At 42.9% G+C, this 21,551-nt stretch overlaps 1 protein-coding gene across 6 annotated transcripts in view; it reads left to right on the top strand.

The window, feature by feature from the left end:
* CEP126 (centrosomal protein 126) overlaps positions 1–21,551 on the top strand; it is a 252,066-nt gene that overhangs the window by 36,839 nt on the left and 193,676 nt on the right. For all 6 annotated transcript variants that reach the window (XM_030200229.1, XM_030200234.1, XM_030200233.1 and 3 more), the window contains exon 3: positions 12,922–13,064. In XM_030200229.1, coding sequence (XP_030056089.1) covers positions 12,922–13,064 — 143 coding nt within the window. The remainder of the gene's footprint in view (positions 1–12,921; positions 13,065–21,551) is intronic.

Here is a 21,551-nt window from a genome sequence, read left to right on the forward strand (position 1 = left end):
GAGGAAGGGGAGGAGAGAATGGAACTGGAGGAGGAGAAAGGAGGGGAGAATGAGGAGGAAATGGAAGTGCTGGTGGAGGGCTCTTAAAGTGAGTTGTGAACTGAACTGGGGAGAGTGAATGAAGCCTTGGTGAATTGACCCAGTGGGTGGATGTCAGGTGGTTTTATGCTGACAAATGAGGGAGGTGGGTCATTAGGTCTAAGAGTGAGAAAGTGACTTAGACCATATTGCCATTGAATTGAACTGTTTAATTTCATTTCTAAGATGAACTGTGTTTGAAGGCAATGCTAAACTAAACTGTGTTTGAAAGCAGTGCTAAAACTGAATTGAGGAGGAAAACATTGCTAACAACTGAATTGTGAGCAGTGCTCATTAGCTGTGGGAAAGAGCAGTGCTACTAAGTACTGGATTAGAAGCAGTGCTGGAGAAAACCATATTGAAAGCAGGGCCAAAGTGAACTGTGTGGAAAGCAGGCCCAAGCTGAACTGTATTGCAAGCAGGACTCCAATGAACTGTGTTTAAAAGTGGAGCTACACTGAGGAGAGGGAAAGGCCTGTGAAGCCTTAAAGCAGAGTAAATGTACTCAGGAGATAATAAAGCACTTCTGGTGATTTGCCTGTTGTCCGGAGACCCTGATTGCGGACTGTCGACTCGGGAGTGAAGGGCGTGCTTGGTAAAGAAAGGAAGAGACTGAGAAAGAGTGGTGCGGATCTGGCGGCTGAGCATGACAATATATATATATATATACAGTGGGGGAAATAAGTATTTGATCCCTTGCTGATTTTGTAAGTTTGCCCACTGACAAAGACATGAGCAGCCCATAATTGAAGGGTAGGTTATTGGTAACAGTGAGAGATAGCACATCACAAATTAAATCCGGAAAATCACATTATGGAAAGTATATGAATTTATTTGCATTCTGCAGAGGGAAATAAGTATTTGATCCCTCTGGCAAACAAGACCTAATACTTGGTGGCAAAACCCTTGTTGGCAAGCACAGCGGTCAGACGTCTTCTGTAGTTGATGATGAGGTTTGCACACATGTCAGGAGGAATTTTGGTCCACTCCTCTTTGCAGATCATCTCTAAATCATTAAGAGTTCTGGGCTGTCGCTTGGCAACTCGCAGCTTCAGCTCCCTCCATAAGTTTTCAATGGGATTAAGGTCTGGTGACTGGCTAGGCCACTCCATGACCCTAATGTGCTTCTTCCTGAGCCACTCCTTTGTTGCCTTGGCTGTATGTTTTGGGTCATTCTCGTGCTGGAAGACCCAGCCACGACCCATTTTTAAGGCCCTGGCGGAGGGAAGGAGGTTGTCACTCAGAATTGTACGGTACATGGCCCCATCCATTCTCCCATTGATGCGGTGAAGTAGTCCTGTGCCCTTAGCAGAGAAACACCCCCAAAACATAACATTTCCACCTCCATGCTTGACAGTGGGGACGGTGTTCTTTGGGTCATAGGCAGCATTTCTCTTCCTCCAAACACGGCGAGTTGAGTTCATGCCAAAGAGCTCAATTTTTGTCTCATCTGACCACAGCACCTTCTCCCAATCACTCTCGGCATCATCCAGGTGTTCACTGGCAAACTTCAGACGGGCCGTCACATGTGCCTTCCGGAGCAGGGGGACCTTGCGGGCACTGCAGGATTGCAATCCGTTATGTCGTAATGTGTTACCAATGGTTTTCGTGGTGACAGTGGTCCCAGCTGCCTTGAGATCATTGACAAGTTCCCCCCTTGTAGTTGTAGGCTGATTTCTAACCTTCCTCATGATCAAGGATACCCCACGAGGTGAGATTTTGCGTGGAGCCCCAGATCTTTGTCGATTGACAGTCATTTTGTACTTCTTCCATTTTCTTACTATGGCACCAACAGTTGTCTCCTTCTCGCCCAGCGTCTTACTGATGGTTTTGTAGCCCATTCCAGCCTTGTGCAGGTGTATGATCTTGTCCCTGACATCCTTAGACAGCTCCTTGCTCTTGGCCATTTTGTAGAGGTTAGAGTCTGACTGATTCACTGAGTCTGTGGACAGGTGTCTTTCATACAGGTGACCATTGCCGACAGCTGTCTGTCATGCAGGTAACGAGTTGATTTGGAGCATCTACCTGGTCTGTAGGGGCCAGATCTCTTACTGGTTGGTGGGGGATCAAATACTTATTTCCCTCTGCAGAATGCAAATAAATTCATATACTTTCCACAATGTGATTTTCCGGATTTAATTTGTGATGTGCTATCTCTCACTGTTACCAATAACCTACCCTTCAATTATGGGCTGCTCATGTCTTTGTCAGTGGGCAAACTTACAAAATCAGCAAGGGATCAAATACTTATTTCCCCCACTGTATATATATATATATATATATATATATATATATATATATATATATATATATATATATATATATGTCTGATGCCAACTCGCCTTCTATTTGCTTTGGGAGTCTGCTACATTTTTTCTGATAATGTAGCACTGTCAGTGGATTTAAAGGGATAGATTTTACAGTCTAAACATTGGGTTCCATTGTCCCCTGTCAACAGGTATTAGTTGACAATATACTCGGCAACATTAAGAAATACTCAGGATTCAGTTTGTAGGCTTCAAATAGAATTTAGAACAAAAAACAATGAACTATATATTTGAATGACTAAGAGGCAGCCCATCAGGAATAGAGGTGTGGCAGTACTGAAGGGGAGCATGATGGTGTAAGCATGCAGAGCAGACCATCCTCATAGAATTGTTCCAGTTCCGTTGGGAGAGGATGGTCCTAAGTGTATGTCTGTAGGCAGGAGAATAGACATGCGGGGAGAGGAAGTTTGAAAGAAGCAATTCCCTAACTGTAATGTTTAAGCTAACTGTAATGTTTAAGCGCATCAAGTTCTATGCTGCAGAAGTTGAAACTGCTTGTCCCATAGAAATGCATTGGACAGGGGGCTTTTCTCTGCATTTATATCTGCCCATTTGATTGTACCCTCATTTTCCCTTTCTCTCATCTTCTAGTCTCCTTTTCATTTCTCATCTACCTACTGACTTTTCCCATCTCTCTCCCCCTCTAACACTCCCGCCTCAGCCTGTCTTCTTCCTCAGTCTCCTATAATCCCCTCCCTATTTTCATCCACTTTCTAGTCCTCCAGTCCATCCTTGCCACCCCAGTGCCCATGCCTGGTATATTCCTCTAACCCCCCTCCCCCCGGCAGGCTGTCTCTCCCTTCCCATCACTGCAGTCCTCCAGAAACTGCAGTCCTCCAGTATTCAGGTGGGACGATTGCAGCATCAGCATCATGAAAGCACGCTTCCTTCAGGTGGCCTGGAAGCTTTCCTTCTGCTAAAACTTCCTGTTCTGCATAGGCAGTGCAGAGGGAAAGCTTCCGGGACCAGCTGAAATCAGCATGCTTTCATGATGTTGATGCTGCCAGTGCCCCACCTGAAGACTGGATGACTGCAGTGCTGCGAGAGGAAGGAAGAGAAAGATAGAGATACCGGACTATGCAGGGAGAGGGGTATGCTGGACATGGGCACCAGGTTTTGAAAGAGGAGTGGCAGAGGGTTGGCAAGCCATTATTTTGGGGTGGCACTTGCCACCCCATAGTGACACCTATGTGGACCATTATGTCTTCTGCTCAGCTGTGTCCCTTAGAGGAACTGCCTTATTCAGATAGAATGATATAGAGATGAACTAAGGGCTTCCTTGCTGATGAAAGACAACAGGAGAGAAGAGGGTCTGTGACTCTGCTCTTTGGCTCACTGCTCCCTTCCATAAGTGACTTACATCCTCTCTGTGCAGCAGCCTGCAAGGTCCAGACACACAGGAGCTACCTTCATATACTGTAGCTCCTTGGAAGTAGTCAGGCTTGAAATGCTATCATCTTCATGACACTTGCTCAAGCCTGTGGATGAGCTATCCCATTCTGGGTCCTCAACAGCGCAGACTGCAGACCTTTGTAATAGTTGTGGAAACTATAATGATTAAAATTGCGGAACACTTAAATAAACATGGTCATAAAAATAAAAAGATTCAGCATGGTTTCAGCCAAGGGAAGGAAGTCTTGCCTCACCAATTTGCTTCATTTCTTTGAAGACGTGAATAAATATGTGGATAAAGGTAAGCTGGTTGATGTAGTTTATCTAGATTTTCAGAAAGCATTTCACAATGTTCCTCATGAGACGCCTGAGAAAATTAAAGAGTCATGGGATAGGAAGTAATGCTCTGTTGTGGATTAGGAAATGATTATTGGACAGAAAACAGAGGGTTGGGTTAAATGGCCATTTCTCTCAATGGAGGAGGGTGAATAGTGGAGTGCCACAGGGATCTGTACTAGAACCGGTGCTATTTAACATATTTATAAACAATCTAAAAATCAGAACAACAAGTGAAGTGATTAAATATGCAGATGACACATAACTATTCAAGGTTGTTAAAACACATGCAGATTGTGAAAAATTGCAGGAAGACTTTAGGATTTGGAAGACTGGGCATCTAAATGGCAGATGAAATTTAATGTCGATAAATGCAAAGTGATGTACAAATGCAAAGTGATACACATTGGGAAGAATAATCCGAATCATAGTTACCTGATGCTAGGATCCACCTTGGAGGGTCAACACCCAAGAAAAAGATCTAGGAGTCGTTTTAGATAATACGTTAAAATCTTCTGCCCAGTGTGCGACAGCAGCCAAAAAAGCAAACAGGATGCTAGGAAAGGGAAGGTAAATAAGAGAAAAGGATGGTAAATAAGACCAAAAATACTATAATGCCTCTATCGCTTCATGGTGTGACCTCACCTCGAGTATTGCGTTCAGTTCTGGTCTCCGTGTCTCAAAAAAGATACAGCGAAATTAGAAAAGGTTCAAAGAAAAGCGACCAAAATGATAAAGGGGATGGTACTCTTCTTATATGAGGAAGGCTAAAGAGGTTAGGACTCTTCAGTTTGGAAAAAAGATGGCTAAGGGGAGTTATGATTGAGATCTACAAAATCCTGAGTAATGTAGAACGAGTAGAAGTGAATCGATTTTTTACTCTTTCAAAAAGTACAAAGACTAGGGGACACCCAATGAAGATACATGGAAATACTTTTAAAACAAATAGGAGGAGATATTTTTTCACTCAACAGATAGTTAAGCTTTGGAACTCTTTTCCGGAGAATGTGGTAATAAAGGTTAGGTCTCACGCGGTAACCAGGAGGTAATGGTCTATGCTCGTCAAATGCCACTTGATGTGCGTAGCTGCCACACGTTAGAAAATAAATATTTTTTGGACGTTATTATTATTATTATTAACATTTGTATAGCATGCGCCAAAATTTAAATTACCACAAGGGCCATATGGTAACGGGTGGTAACTCCAATTTTATTTTTTTTTATTTATTGCATTTGTATCCCACATTTTCCCACCTATTTGCAGGCTCAAAGTGGCTTACAATATTTCATGGATAGTGGAAATGAGAAAAGAATATACATTTGGTGTTACAGAAGGATTTTGGGTTGTATGGTAAAGAAATACATGATAATAATAAAGCAGAAGGCATGATTAGACATTTCTGGATATATGTGGGGAATTTCACATGTGTTGATCTTTGTGGTATATTTTGTCAAAGAGATGGCGTGCAAGGGCACCTACACAGCGTAGTAAAAGGGCCCCTAAATGTATTCTGTAACATGGCGCACGTAAATTGCAAGTCACACAGTTGAAAAGGGGGCATGGCTATGGAATGGCCGAGTCATACGCACTTCTAAAATCTATGCACATTATTATACAATTCACCCATTCTTGCCTAATTTAGGTGTAGGGATTTATGCCATGTAAAACATGGCCTAAATGAATGCGACCAAATTTGATCACATGGAGGTTCTTGCCGTATTCTGTATACCACATGGAAATTTAAGCCTATTCTGTAACATGTAGGCGTACCTTAAAGAATATCCCTAGGTGTATTTTTTTTACCGCATGGATTTCTCTGGCACCATATATAGAATCTGGCCTAAAATCCACAAAAGAAGGGCAAAGTTTTGTTATGGAGATTAAATTTTTTTTAAACCCTCATACAAAGGAAAACAAGGAAAAATACAGGTAGTATCTACTGGCTTGCAACTCTTCATATACATGGGAAGCGGTCTTTTCAGTAAGAAATGCAATCATTTGAGAAGTTTCAAAAAAGACATATTTAACATTTTTATACCAAAGGTTGCATCAACATGGAAATGACAAAAGAAACTGGGCCCCTATTTCTTGGGCCCTAGGTCTGACCAATAAAAACTCTTCTACTTTGAGTAGCCCTGACTATGGTGCTCATTTTCAAAGCACATAGACTTAACAAAGTTACATAGTAACGTGTAACTTTGTAAGTCTATGTGCTTTGAAAATTATTTGTTGTTATTATTTGTAGCATTTGTAATATATATGGAACATAGCACATATGATACAGATCATGGTATATATATATATATATATATATATTTATTATATATATGCCCTGTGCATACATATGTGGTAAAGAATACATTATGGTAGTGCAAGAGGTTCCTGAGTAATAAATTAGATTGTGACAGACATTAGATCCTCCACTTAAGAAAAATCCTATTCGACATACGGTTTGAAGTGGTGGTGTTTGATCATTAATAACAAGGGTTAAACAATCATGTGGCAAAAGATCGGTTTTGTATAGATCGTGTATAGTGTTATTGTTTAGTATTTAAGATGGATGTTTATGATAAGCCTTCTTGAAAAGATCTGTTTTCAGTAGTCTTCGGAAGATGGTTAGGTCTTGCGTTGTTTTTATGGCCTTCGGTAGTGCGTTCCATAGCTGCGTGCAGATGTATGAGAAGCTGGTCGCATATGTGGATTTGTATTTTATCCCGTTACAGTTAGGGTAGTGGAGATTGAGGAATGTGCATGATGATCTTTTTGCGTTCCTGATAGGTAAGTCTATAAGATCTATCATTTAGGTCGGGGCTTCTCCATAGACTATTTTGTGGACCAGGGTGCAAACTTTGAACGCAATTCGTTCTTTTAGTGGGAGCCAGTGTAGTTTTTCTCTTAGGGGTTTAGCGCTTTCGTATTTTGTTTTCCCAAATATGAGTCTGGCTGCTGTGTTTTGAGCGGTTTGAAGCTTCTTGATGATTTGTTCTTTGCATCCGGCATAAATGGCATTGCAGTAGTCTAGATGACTTAGCACCATTGATTGTACTAGGCTGCGGAATACTTCCCTTGGGAAGAAAGGTTTGATTCTTTTAAGTTTCCACATTGAGTAGAACATTTTCTTTGCTGTATTTTTCGCTTGGTCTTCGAGTGTGAGATTTCGGTCAATTGTGACTCCCAGTATTTTCAAGCTGTCTGAGATCGGGAGTGTGTAATCTGGGGTGTTTATGGTATTGGGTTTGTTTGTGTTGTATTGTGAGGACAGGATAAGACAATGTGTTTCTTCTGCATTTAGCTTTAGTTGGAATGCGCCTCTTATCTGTTAAGACTCATATTTGGACATCCATAAAGGGCTTTTTCCTAAATCTATAAAACAATTTCAAAATTTTAGCATGATCTGTAGATAAATCAAAAATTGCAATCAAAGTAATAGTTTCAGATTAGTAAGGACCTGAAGTCCAGACCTAGCATTATATCTAACTACCGCCCTGTTGCAACAATCCCGTTGTTAGTCAAGACGATTGAAAGCAAGGTCAATATGCAGCTCACTGAGTATTTGGATAAATTTTCTATTCTCCATACCTCCCAATCCGGGTTCTGGTCTCAACATAGTACGGAGACGGTACTGGTCACACTCCTATCCAACTTCAAGAAGGAAGTATCAATTGGGAAAAACATCTTTACTTAAACAATTTGATATGTCCAGCGCTTTTGACATGGTTAACCACAGCCTCCTTCTCACTTTATTAGCTGAATTCGGTGTTGGAAATAATGTTTTAGAATGGTTTAGAGGATTTCTCTCATTTCGATCCTACCAGGTTAAAGTCCATTCCTCTATTTCGCCACCTTGGAGATCTCAATGTGGAGTTCCTCAGGGCTCCCCCCTATCACCAACCCTATTTAACATTATGATGACTCCACTTGCAACGGCCTTATCCAACCACGGCCTGAACCCTTACATCTATGCAGGTGATGTAACTATCTACATTCCCTTCAGATCTTCCTTAACCGAAATCTCAGACGCAATTCAGAACAGTTTTGCCATCATGGTCAATTGGGCAAACGCATTTAAGTTCAAGCTTAACAAGGAAAAAACCCAATGCCTCATTCTCTCCTCCCAGTTTAATAAATCTACCCAGAGTTCGATTGCTGTGCTGGGCTACTCCCTCCCTATTACAGATAGCTTGAAGTTGCTTGGTGTCATTCTGGATTCCCACTTGTCTCTCGACCTTCAAGTAGCATCTATTACGAAAAGAATGTTCCTCTCCATGCGGTCACTTAAATGCATCAAGCAATTCCTACCGTGTGACCTTTTCCGGACTCTAATCCACTCTCTAGTATTGAGCCATTTCGACTACTGCAATGGGATTTACACCGGCTGCACAGAACACATCTTAAAGAAACTCCAGATGGCGCAAAATACAGCAGCGAGATTAATATTTGGTAAATCAAGGTTTGAAGCAGCAAAACCCCTTCGAGAGAAACTTCACTGGCTCCCGATAAAAGAGCGTATCAAATTCAAAATCTGTGCTCTAACCCACAAGATCATTTATGGGGAAGCTCCAGCTTATATGTTCGACCTGATTAACCTCCCTTCCAGGAATTCCAAAAAGCCTTCTCATACCTATCTCACTCTCCATTATCCTAGCTGCAGGAATCTGAGATACAAATTGCTCTTCTCCTCCTCCTTTTGCTTTGTGAGTCCTCGTTACTGGAATGCTCTACCATCTACATTAAAGGAGGCTACCGACCACAATCTGTTCAAGAAGTCCCTTAAGACTTATGTATGTGATAAATCATGCTCTTCTGTTATTTAACTTCCTACCAGCCCTTGTTTGTACCACCTGTTGTTTGCTCCCTTCCCAATATTTTCCTTATTCTCTGTTCTGACCTTGAATTTGTATGATGTTCTTTTCATAAATGTTGTTAGCCACGTAAAGCACGCCATGGTGGGAATCTTTGGGATATAAATGTTCTAAAAATAATTAAAATAAAATAATTCTTGAGATGTTTCCAGAAGACTAAACTATCTAGTGAAATATCAGTCCCGTCTAAATCTTATCTAAATGGCACATAAAAAACTTTAGCCAAAAACGGAAGAGAGTCTGGATTAAGTTTCAAAATATCCTTCATATATTTCTTCAACATATTCTCAGCAGATATTTCAGATGACTTTGGGAAATGTATAAAATGACGATTTCTTGATTTAGATAAATTCTCCATATATTCCACATTTTACTGAGTGAAAGAAAGACTGAGAGTCAAACACTAAAGTCACAAAAACCATCCACATAAGTAGAGTTTTGAAACAAGTTTTTCTCCTGCCCCTCAGGAACCTCTAAGGCTGGGAGAGTTATCTCCATCTTCACAACTATTGTCCTTGGATATCACCTGCAAGTATAAAAACTAGGGAACTGGATACATCATTCTAGAACATAGAAATATGACGGCAGATAAAGGCCATATGACCCCATCCAGTCTGCCCATCCTCTGTAACATTAATTCTTCCTGCTCCTAAGCGATCCCGCATGCTTATCCCATGCCTTTTTAAACTCTGGAACAGTCCTCGACTCCACCACCTCCACCGGGAGGCCATTCCACGCTTTCACCACCCTTTCTGTGAAATAATACTTCCTCAGGTTGCTCCTAAGCCTATTCCCTCTTAACTTTGTCGTATGCCCCCTCATTCCAGAGTTCTTTCATTTGAAAAAGGCTCTCTTCCTGTACATAAATGCCCTTGAGATATTTAAATGTTTCTATCATGTCTCCTCTCTCCCTCCTCTCTTCCAGCGTATACATGTTGTGGTTCATAAGCCTGTCCCTATAATTTTTGCATTCAAGACCGCTTACTAATTTCGTAGCCGCCCTCTGGACCGACTCCATCCTGTTTAAATCTTTCCTTAGGTGTGGTCTCCAGAACTGCACGCAGTACTCCAAATGAGGCCTCACCAGAGACTTATACACGGCACTATCACCTCCTTTTTCCTGCTGGTCATGCCTCTCTTTATGCTCCCAAGCATCCTGAATACATTCCAGCTTATTTTCGAAAGAGAAAAGCGCCTATAGTGCGACCTAAATCGGGAGATAGACGTTTGTCTCGCAAAGGCGCCCAAATCGGTATAATCGAAAGCCGATTTTGGGCGTTTCCAACTGCACTCCATCGCGGAAACGAATAAAGTTGACGGGGGCGTGTCGGAGGCGTGGTGGAGGCGGAACTGGGGCGTGGTTATCAGCCGAGGAGAGATGGGCGTCTTTAGCTGATAATCAAAAAAAAAAAAGGCGTTTTTACCGTGATTTTGGGTCACTTTTTTTGGACCCTTTTTTTTCACGAACAAGTCCCAAAAAAGTGCTCCAACTGCCCAGATGACCACTAGAGGGAATCGGGGATGACCTTCCCGGACTCCCCCAGTGGTCACTAACCCCCTCCCACCAAAAAACCCCCACTTTAAAAACTTTTTTGCCAGCCTCAAATGCCATACCCACCTCCATGACAGCAGAATGTGTTCGATCCTGTCACAGCCTTTCCCTGGGTCAGATGTGGCTCTCGGGTGCAGTACAGGGTCACATCAGCATTGCATTGTGGTGAGTGTAGGGTATTGGGCTCCGTGATTTCATTAGCTTGTGTTACAGTCTCACGATGTTGGTAGTTGGTAGGCTCTTCTCCCATGGTGCTTTTCCCCCTGCCTACTGCGTCAGAGTGTGCCCTGTTGTGTTTCCTCTTGTAGTCCATGCGGTAATGGCCATTTTTGTAAGCCAGTTTTAGTTCCCTTTCCTGTGTTAGCCACATTAGACAACTTAGTTCTTACCTTGAATGTGGCTGAAAGAGGGCATTGTACACCATTCTGCCAGCTCTGACCTACTGCTCATCTCAGTACCAGGGAGACTCGTTGCCAGTGGGGCACAACCTCTGATCTGCAGTTAACTGTGAGTAAAGGCGTTTATTCCAATAAAGGACGTTTTCGGAGAGATTAGTCTTCAGGTGTCAACTGGTGTGCCAATATTATATAGCAGCAACCAGTCCTAGAGGCCTGCATGTATGCAGGTCCCTGGAGCACTTTTAGTGGGTACCGCAGTGCACTTCAGCCAGGTGGCCCCAGGCCCATCCCCCCCCCCCCCACCTGTAACACTTGTGCTGGTAAATGGGAGGCCTCCAAAACCCACTGTACCCACATGTAGGTGCCCCCTTCATCCCTAAGAGCTATGGTAGTGTTGTACATTTGTGGGTAGTGGGTTTTGGGGGAGGGGGGTTGGGAGCTCAGCACTCGTGGTAAGGGAGCTATGCATGTGGGAGCTTTTTCTGAAGTCCACCGCACTGACCTAGGGTGCCCAGTTGGTGTCCTGACATATCAGGGGGGCCAGTGTACTACGAATCGTGGCCCCTCCCATGACCAAATGGCTCGGATTAGGTCGTTTTTGAGCTGGGCGTTTTTAGTTTCCATTATCGCTAAAAAAAAGAAACGCCCAGCTCAAAAACGTCCATTTTTTCGAAAATACGGTTCAGCCTGCCCCTTCACGGACCCGTTCTCGGTGATAAACGCCCTTGGAGATAGGCGTTTCCATTCGATTATGCCCCTCATTGTGTCCCATAATAAATAATGGAGGCTCCATAGAAAAAGTGAGATCCAACCAAGCATACTCCTACCCTTGGCAGCAGTAAAAACATCTTTCAGGAGGTCATCAAAACCTGTATATGTGTATGGGTGGTTATTCATTTTTAGACCAATCCTGTGGTAGATCGAGAACAGTAATGGGTTACCTGGTAGATCGAGAGCAGTAATGGGTTACCTATAGTGGCTTCCTCTCTTGTTTACTCCAAAACATTTTTGTTTATGTTGTAGTAAATACCTTTTTTTGTCAGATCTAAATAGACTCTGATAGTTGTTATTCAAGGAAATTTAAAGATTTGAACTGAAAATTGCAGAAGAAAATAGATAACTGTATCTAAGAAGAAAATAGATCCCATAAAGAGGAGAAAAGTGAAGTCCGAAGCAAATAATAATACATCAGAAAGGTTGTTTTAAATCACAGGCCGGAGTTTCCATCTATCTTTTGTTTTTTATTTGGCCCGTTTAAATTCCCAGCTGTGTGAGGACTAAAGTTAAATCCTTCTCCAAGGCTCATTCTTTTTTTTTTTTCTGCAATTTAAATATTTTATAAATTTTAATAATGTATATTAAGACAATGCTCTTGAATAGCAATTTTTCAAATTCTAGAAAACATTTTCAAAGAAAAAAATATATATATGGCCACAGCCTCAAAGAAAATGAATATTTCGGTTCACCATATGAATCAAAAAGAAAAAAAACCTACTGACTAAGCCCTATACAACAATTCTCGAAAGCTCACACATTAACAGTGAAAGCCACTATACCTGGTTTCTTATCCCCCTAAATAAAGCTTTGCAATTGTACAGGATCATAAAATACATATAAGGCCTCTCACAACTGTATTTTGCATTTGAAAGGAAATCTGAAGGCTCATCCTTTTATCTTAGCATTCTTTTGCCAAATCCTGAGCTTATTTCTTCCATGAAATGTTTGGACTGTGGGCTTCGGAGATAAGAATATAAAAAAGACAGCAATGGCACTTCATATGTACTAGTATCTGCAGGAGGCAACACTCCCTAAGAGCTAAGGTTGAATCCCCATTAGACTAAATGCTGACAGATAAAGAGTTGCATGTTTGTGCAAGGAAGTGCACGGCAATACTTTGTACATGGGTTATGTCATGCTCTTATTGCTATCTGTCTTATGTATTCTGTGTTGTAAAATTTGTGTTACTTCAAAATAGAGCAATTGAAGAAAAACGTAAAGAAGAAGAAGAAAGAGAACAAAGATTTAGGGAACAAGTACTTCAACAAAGGAGACAAAGACTGCAAGAGGCAACAGAAAAGTTCCAGCGTGCTCATCTTCCCCCTTCTCAGCGCAGAAGAGGTTAGTAAATTATTTTCTATATAATTTTAAAGCAATCTCAGATTTTAAATAGTTGGACCATAAGGCTGAATAATCCTACACGTATGAGAAAACATATTTCTCTGAGAATAAGCAGTATGGCAAGTCCTCATGGACAGATGATGTCATCCAAAACAGCCCATGTGGGAAGAAGGCATTTCCAGCTAGAAAAGTTCTGAAAGCTTTGTGAGGCCCTTCTGCACGTGCATGTGGTTCCAGCTGTGTTCCATCACATAGAAGATTCTTTGTCTTCATTTTTCCTCAGGACCAGTAAGATGTACCCACTCTCCTCTCTTCATGTTTTGTGGTTTGATTTTTTTAAGTTCTTTTATTATGTATTTTATATGTATACTGTTAATATTAACAAAATAATGAAAAAAAACCCAAACCATGCCAAACAATGAACTTACAATGCAAAGCCAACGGTGTATATCTCTTGCAGCCTGCTCTCCATCCTTTACCCACCCTCCCCCATACCAACTTCAAGCATCCACATGGTGACTTCATTACTTTACAATAGCAGGAGGATCACCATAAAGGACTCCACGGTATAAGGTCACCAAACAGATAAAGAGGAATCCAATAAATCTTATATGGAAATATAATGTTTGATTTTAACAAAATATTTCTAAAAAAGTAAGGAAAAGACCTCAAAACGCCCGACCGCTTACTTTCAGTTTTCGGCAGCTTTTAACTGGGGGCGTGGTGTTCATCACTGGTCATAAAAACCTTGCTTGGAACAATTATTTTAATTTATTTCCAAAAATCTTTTTAGCAATTTTACTCTTTTTTACAAAAGATTTTTTTTAATTATTGACAACTAGTAAAAAAGGCCCGTTTCTGACACAAATGAAACGGGCGCTAGCAAGGTTTTCCTCGGAGTGTGTATGTTTGGGAGAGTGTATCTGAGAGTGACTGTTTGAGAGTCAGAGTGAAAGTGTGAGTGTGTGAGAGAGAGAGAGTGAGTCTGGGTGTGAGTGTGTTTGTGAGAGAGTGTGTGTGTGAGAATGAGAGTGTGTGCAAGTGTGTATGTGAGACACAGTGTGAGAGAGAGTGTGTGTGTGTGGGCGAGAGAGAGAGTGTGTGTGAGAGACAGATTCTCTGTGAGAGTGAGTGTATGAGACCAAGCGAGTGTGTGAGTGACTGTGTGGCACATAGAGAGTGAATGTGATACAGTGTGAGACAGAGTGTGTGAGAGTGAGAGTGAGAGTCAGAAAGACATTGTATATGAGAGAGAGAGTGTGAGCCCTGCCCTCCCAATCCATGCCCATCTGTCCCCTGCCCCCTCCATTAATCCTTTTCCAGCAGTTCCCCTCTCTCCCTGAGCCCTGCCCTCCCAATCCATGCCCATCCATGCTCCTCTGTCATCTGTCCCCTCCATTCATCCCTATCCAGCAATTCCCCTCGCTCCCTGAGGCCTGCCCTGCAATCCATATCCATCCATGCCCATCTGTCCCCTCCATTCATCCCTATCCAGCAATTCCCCTCTCTCCATGAGCCCTGCCCTCCCAATCCATGCCCATCCATGCTCCTCTGTCCCCTGCCCCCTCCATTCATCCCTTTCCAGCAATTCCCCTCTCTCCCTGAGCCCTGCCCTCCCAATCCATGCCCATCCATGTTCCTCTGTCACCTGCCCCCTCCATTCATCCCTATCCAGCAATTCCCCTCTCTCCCTGAGCCCTGCCCTGCAATCCATATCCATCCATGCCCATCTGTCCCCTCCATTCATCCTTATCCAGCAATTCCCCTCTCCCTGAGTCCTGCCCTTCCAATCCATGCCCATCCATGCTCCTCTGTCACCTGGCCCCTCCATTCATCCCTATCCAGCAATTCCCCTCTCTCCCTGAGGCCTGCCCTGCAATCCATACCCATCCATGCCCATCTGTCCCCTCCATTCATCCCTATCCAGCAATTCCCCTCTCTCCCTGAGTACTGCCCTCCCAATCCATGCCCATCCATGCTCCTCTGTCCCCTGCCGCCTCCATTCATCCCTTTCCAGCAATTCCCCTCTCTCCCTGAGCCCTGCCCTCCCAATCCATGCCCATCCATGCTCCTCTGTCCCCTGCCGCCTCCATTCACCCTTTTCCAGCAAGTCCCCTCTCTCCCTTCCATGACCCCCCTTCGCATCCATGCTCCTCTCTCTCCCATGTCCCAGCCTGGGCCGCCCTCTTTCCCCCCCCCCCCCCTTCGCATCCATGCCCCCCCCTTCGCATCCATGCTGTCGTTTCTCCCCTGCTCTCCCGCTCCCATTGTTCTTCTTTACTGGCCACCCTCTTCTCTCCCCCCAACATCCCTTTTTGTTTTTTTTCTTCTTTTTAAATTTACCTTCGTGGCGGTTCCGGCAGCGAAGCGTCAGGGAAGGAGGCGGCGTTCCCGACGTCTAGCTTTCCCTTCGCTGTGTTCTGCCTTCTTTTGACGTCATCCTTGACGTCAGAAGAAGGCGGAACACAGCGAAGGGAAGGCTAGACGTCGGGAGCGCCGCCTCCTTCCCTGACGCTTCGCTGCCGGATTTGGTTTTTTTTTTTTTTCCCGCCCTCGACGTCATGACGTTTGACGCGAGCGCGGGGCAGAGACGGCTGGCTGGCTTGAAGGCTTCACACCACGAATCCACGAACCCTTCAGCCTGGGAGTGACGTCAGATGGCTTCATGGCTTCAGAACGTTGTCCTCAGAACGTTGAGGGTGCGTTTTATTATATTAGATATCAGTGCTAACTTTGAATTTTATTTGGTTCATAAAAACCTTCACTAATTCTCATGAAGTGCTGTAGAGCAGCTTTACATGAATAAAGTAAAGTTGAGCACTTATCTGTTGCCCGACGGTGGCCCCATCCGTTTCACTTGAAGGCTTTTTCAAGGGCTGTGCTTCGACAGAGAAAGCATTGAGAACATTTTTTTCCATTCTCTTGTTCAAAATCAAGCCATTGGAATATAGGAGGAGCCAGCATTCTTAGGACCAACATCCCAAGAGAGCAATGAGGCACCCTAGGGGGCACTGCAGTGGACTTCAAATAAATGCTCCCAGGTACACATCTTACCATTGCCCCCCAAAACCCACTACCCCCAACTGTATACCACTACAATAGCCTTTATGGGTGAAGGGGGCACCTATATGTGGGTACAGTGGGTTTCTGGTGAGTTTTGGAGGGCTCACAGTTTCCACCATGTGTAACAGGTGGGAGATATGTGCCTGAGTCCCTCTGTCTGCATTGCACTGCACCTACCACTAGACTACTCCAGGGACCTGCATTTTGCTCTAATGAACCTGAGTATAACATCTGAGGCTGGCATAGAGGCCGGTAAGTAATATTTTTAATCACATTTTGGGGGGATGGGAGGGGGTTAGTGACCACTGGGGGAGTAAGGGGAGATCATACCCGATTCCCTCCAGTAGTCATCTAGTCGTTTTATGTGGCTTATTCGTTAATAAAATAGGTCTAGACCAAAACATCCAACTTATAGCCCTGGATATGTTTGTTTTGTTCCATTATGACAGAAAAGCATCCAAGTATTAGGAATGCCCAGATCCCACCCTTAACATGCCCCTCACATGCCCCCTAGTGATTTGAATGCATTTCTGATGGACTTCAAAGAAAAACATCTAAAAATTGGTTTTGAAAATACCAGTTTGGACGTTTTTGTGAGAAATATGTCCAAATGCAGATTTATGCCACTTTTTGAAGGTTTAGAATTCACCCCATTCCCCTAGAGCCTATATTCTTCATTTCAAGGCTTCTTTCAAAATTTCTTTTTAACTGTAGGTAAAGTTGAAAATGCTCTTTTCCACCAAAGAACAAAATCTGTACACTGCCTACCTAATGGTGGCACTATTCATATCTATTTTCTCCTTTTTTTTCTCTTGAAATCACCTGTATCTAGGTAATCATATCTGTGATGACTTGCTATCTTGCTTGTCCTCTGTCATAAGCAAATTACTTACCTGTAGCAGATGTTCTCTGTAGACAGACAGATACAAGTCTTCACAATCCACCCAACTCCCCTTGAACCTGTCTCCTAATCTAGCATTTCAAAAGACTGAGGAGCTCCCATGAATAGTGTGGGGTGGGAACTTGGCACACGTGCATAGTAGGGCCTTTCAAAGGCTTTTAGAAAATTCTAGCTGGAAAGGCCTTTTTCCTGCATGGTCTCCATTGGATAATGTCACTCATCTGTGAGGGTTTGTTCCTGATGTCTGTGGAGAACATCTACTACAGGTAAGCAACTTGATTTTATCTATCCTACAGTCATGTGCACAGAGAGGAGTCAAGGTTCCTTTGCAATGGTACTGCACTATAGGATTGATAATAGACCCATAGAATGAGTGAGTCTGCTAAGTCCTCATGGGATCCCCCTCCCTCCTGGCCAAAAGAGAAAACTGAGGGGGCCATCATCCCACTGCAGTATCAGTCTTTCTTCCTAACCAAAATTCAAAGTGGAGCAGTGGACAGAGATCTGACAGTTGTTTTCCTACAATTCCAGCCCTCACCCTTTTATTTGGACAGAGAGGGAGGAGGGATCCCCAGCTAACATTATAGATTTTTGGTCAGCATTCACATTGGGAGGAGAAAGAGTTGCTGGAGGCACTTTTTTTATGAGTGCTAAGATAGAGAGATAAGGAGAAAAAATTCTGTCTTTTCATAGCCTTTTTTTTTTTTTAATTTAAACAGTCAAAAGGGAAGGAAAATGACTGATTGCACCAGGGGCATTTTCTTTTTAGTAAGTTTGTTGAAATGTGAGGGGACCCACTGCCCTGTGTACTTTGCTCTTAATGAATTGCAAGAGAAGGATCCACTGCCCCTAGAGTATTTTTCAAAGCATGACCATTTTTTTTTTTTATTTAAAGTGTCGGAAAGGGATGACAAGAAAAGGACTGGCCGCCCAAGAGCATTTTCTTTTTCATTCAATGAGTTGGTTGAGATGGGATGACACCCACTGTCCTGTAGGCTTTGCTTCTAATAAATTGGGAGAGAGAGTCCACTGACCACTAGAGGGTTGTTGTTTTTTTTAACAGTTGGAATAGAGCAAAGGAAGAGGACTGGCTGTCCTGGGGACTTTTTATATAAACAAAAAGGTGAAAGTTAAGGAAGGATTGCCAGTTGGTTTTTTTGACTAAGCTGAGGTAGCATTTTTAGCTCATGATAGAAATCAGCTGGCAGTAAATGCCGAGAAGCCCATTATATTCCTATGGGCGGCGTCTCAGCATTTGCCACCAGCTGATTTCTACTGCAAGCTAAAAATCTACTGCAGCTTAGTAAAAGACCCGCTAAATCTAGCAGGTCATATTTTTGCTTTTTAGATATAGCTGAATTTTCAGCTGAAAATCTAGGGCTCTGTTTACTCAAATGCATTAACCATAGTAACATGCATTAATTAGTGTTAAATTCATAAAGGGCAGTCCTATAACTAGGTACTCCTTTGTGTGTGTGTGTGTGTGTGTGTGTGTATATATATATATATGCCAAAAAGTAGTACTTTTCCACATAAGCATCCACCATAATCCCCCACACTCAGCAACACTGCATAACCAATGATCGTACTGGACAATAGACAATCTTCAACAATATAACCTTGTATTTGTTATCAACTGACATGGCAAACGCCATTACGGTACTATGCAAGCCACATTGAGCCTGCAAATAGGTGGGAAAATGTGGGGTACAAATGTAACAAATAAAAATAAATAAATAAAAGTATTTTTCTATAAGGGCACATGTAAGTGCCATAGGAGTCCTTCTAAAGTCTTCCAAATTCAAATATGAAAGAGGGACATCAATCTAAAGTGTATAGGTGCTATGGACATTACAAAAACAAATTCAAAACATTTAGCTAGCTCCAAACTACAAGTACTGAGCTGGTGGGATCCCAAAGCCCCCCCAGCTGAAGAGGTTCCTGATACCGGTACTCTGCATGTAGGCGAAAACTGAGCATGTGCAGAGTACCAGAATTGACGGCTCAGGAAGAAGCTGCTGACTGCTTATCTGTGCTTAGGAGCTTACCATAGCTAAAAAGGGCTTACCACGGGATGCACTCGGGTGTCTTGCAGAAAGTTCCAAACTGGCGTGCACTACCTGCGAGCTAAAAAATCTGGACCAGTCTGGGGGACAGAGATGTCTTGAGGACAGAGTGTGCGTGTCTACAGTAATCAATTAATGCATTTACATTACCATATGCTGACTGATTAGCACAGGATTGACACATGAGCCCTTACCACCTACAAAATGGGTGGCAGTAAATGGTCATGCAGTAATTTGTTTGTTTTTAATGGCTATGCGATAATGATCAATCAATGTAAGGGGTTCTCTTAAGATACAATGAACACACAGATTGTTACTGGAGGAAAAGTCTCGAGAAGCTCCTAGACTTTTAAAGTTGTCTTCAAGGAGCAGGACTTCCTCATCATCGGCAACAACCTCCGTGTAGCTTATTGCCTACTGCTTATTGCTATCTTAGTAAAGAACTAGGCTTGATAATAGACTTAGCTTCAGTTGGTAGGTCTCCGTGTGTTTCCCTGGGTCCCGATCATGATCAACGGTGGCCAGCGTTCTGAATTTCTGCTTCTGTTTCAGGATCACAGGCCAAAGGGATCTGCAACGGGAGGAAAAACACAGGAATAAGACTTGTCATACCAATCCAATTTTCTGTTTTCTTTCTTTCATTTGTGTGCTTACATCCGTTCAACTATGCCGAGTCTATCTCTCCAACGTTCAGCAGGGAGGGTGTGGTTTAATTAGGCCAGAGCAGGGAGAGCATGGTTTAATCAGGCAAGATAAAACTCCAGACACAGACAAACCAGGAAGGCTGAGGCTTCTCTGCCTGGTTGTCTTGAGTCAGGACTATCCAAGACTGCAGAGCTATGTGAACATAGTTAAACGCCACACTACGAAAACAGAGAGAAGAATCATTCCCAGAGATCTTCCAAATGAAAGAGATTTATATATTAATGACCCTAAACTGCATAAGCCCCAGCAGCAATGCTCGTTAGAGAAGTCATATTATACCCAGAATCTAAGATTATAACATGCAGTAGACAGGGGCTCCGAAGCAAAGGAAGCCATTAAAAATACCCTAGACCCCTTAGATAGTTTACCTGAGTGAGGTAGGGAAGAAGATCCTGGGAATTTCAAGAGAGCCCAAATGGAGCACGAGCTCTTTAAATGGGCTCTAGCTCAGGTTCAAGCAATAATTGGGAAACCTGTAGGTAGCCTAGACCCCTCTAAGGCAGGTCTCCCATTCTTTATAATGAAAAAGATTCACTCTATAGGGTAGCGAAATGAACCCTAGAAAAGGAAGGGATAGATCAGTTATTAGTGCCTCAAACCTTTCATAGGCAAGTACTGGAGCTGGCCCACAGTCATTTACTAGGGGGGCAAGTAGGGGAAGGGAAAACCCAAGAGCCGTTTTACTGGTCAAGCTTGTATAAACAGTTCAACTGTACTGTCAATCATACCTGACATGCCAGTTGAATAGTCCTGCAAAGGTCCAACCTGCCCCTCTAGTGCTCATGGAGACCCCATTTGAAAGAGTGGCCGTGGATTTATTAGGGCCACTGTAATGAACCACATGAGGCAATATGTTTATTCTGGTGATTCTGGACCATGACCTGCTATCCAGAAGCCATTGTGTTATGTAATATAAAAAAACACCACAGTATCGAATGCCTTGTGGGAAGTCTTTTCATGAATGGGAATACCCAAGGAAATACACCTTTTGTGTCACATGCCATAAAACCAGTATGTCTCTTGTTAAAAGTGAAGATGCTGCATACCTCAGTATAGCATCCCCAAACCAATGACCTGGTTGAGCGCTTCAACAAAACCATCAAGCAAATGTTGAAGACGTTTGTTGCTGAAGATGGAAAGAATTGGGTCACCCTACTTCCTTATGTACTGTTTAACATCTGGGAAGTGCTCCAGAACTCGACAGGGCTTTCCCCATTCAAGGTAGTCTATAGAAGATGGTCCAGGAGTATCCTGGATATTGTCAGGAAACCTGGGAAGAAGAACCCAGTCTAGGACAACCTGGTTGAAAACATCTTGGAGATACAGGAAAGACTGAAGAAAGCAGGGGAAGCGGACCTGAGTATAGAACCCTGCAGTCCAGAGGATCTTTTGGTCATCAGAGAGTAAATTGAGGAGGTCTCAATACCAAGTAAAAGCAAAAACCTTTTTTGTGAGGGATCTAAAAAACAATTTTGGGATATTAATAGGCAAAGCCATAAATAAATAAAGCAGTTTAGGCAATAGAGTAATCGTGACTGCTGCTGTCCTCCCCACCCAAGATAGCTGTAAGCCATCCCATCTGTCCAGTTATAAAAACTGCTCTTTTAGCTTAGGTTTAAAGTTCACTTGATATATCTCAGCTATATTAGGAGTCAAATTGAGCTCCCCCCCTCCAAGTATCTGATAGAGCGCTGGACCCATTGGAATGGAAATTCTGCCTGCAGGGAAGTCATCAAGTCTGAGGAAACACCA

Source organism: Microcaecilia unicolor, chromosome 4 (assembly GCF_901765095.1).
Source record: "Microcaecilia unicolor chromosome 4, aMicUni1.1, whole genome shotgun sequence".
Classification (NCBI taxonomy): domain Eukaryota; kingdom Metazoa; phylum Chordata; class Amphibia; order Gymnophiona; family Siphonopidae; genus Microcaecilia; species Microcaecilia unicolor.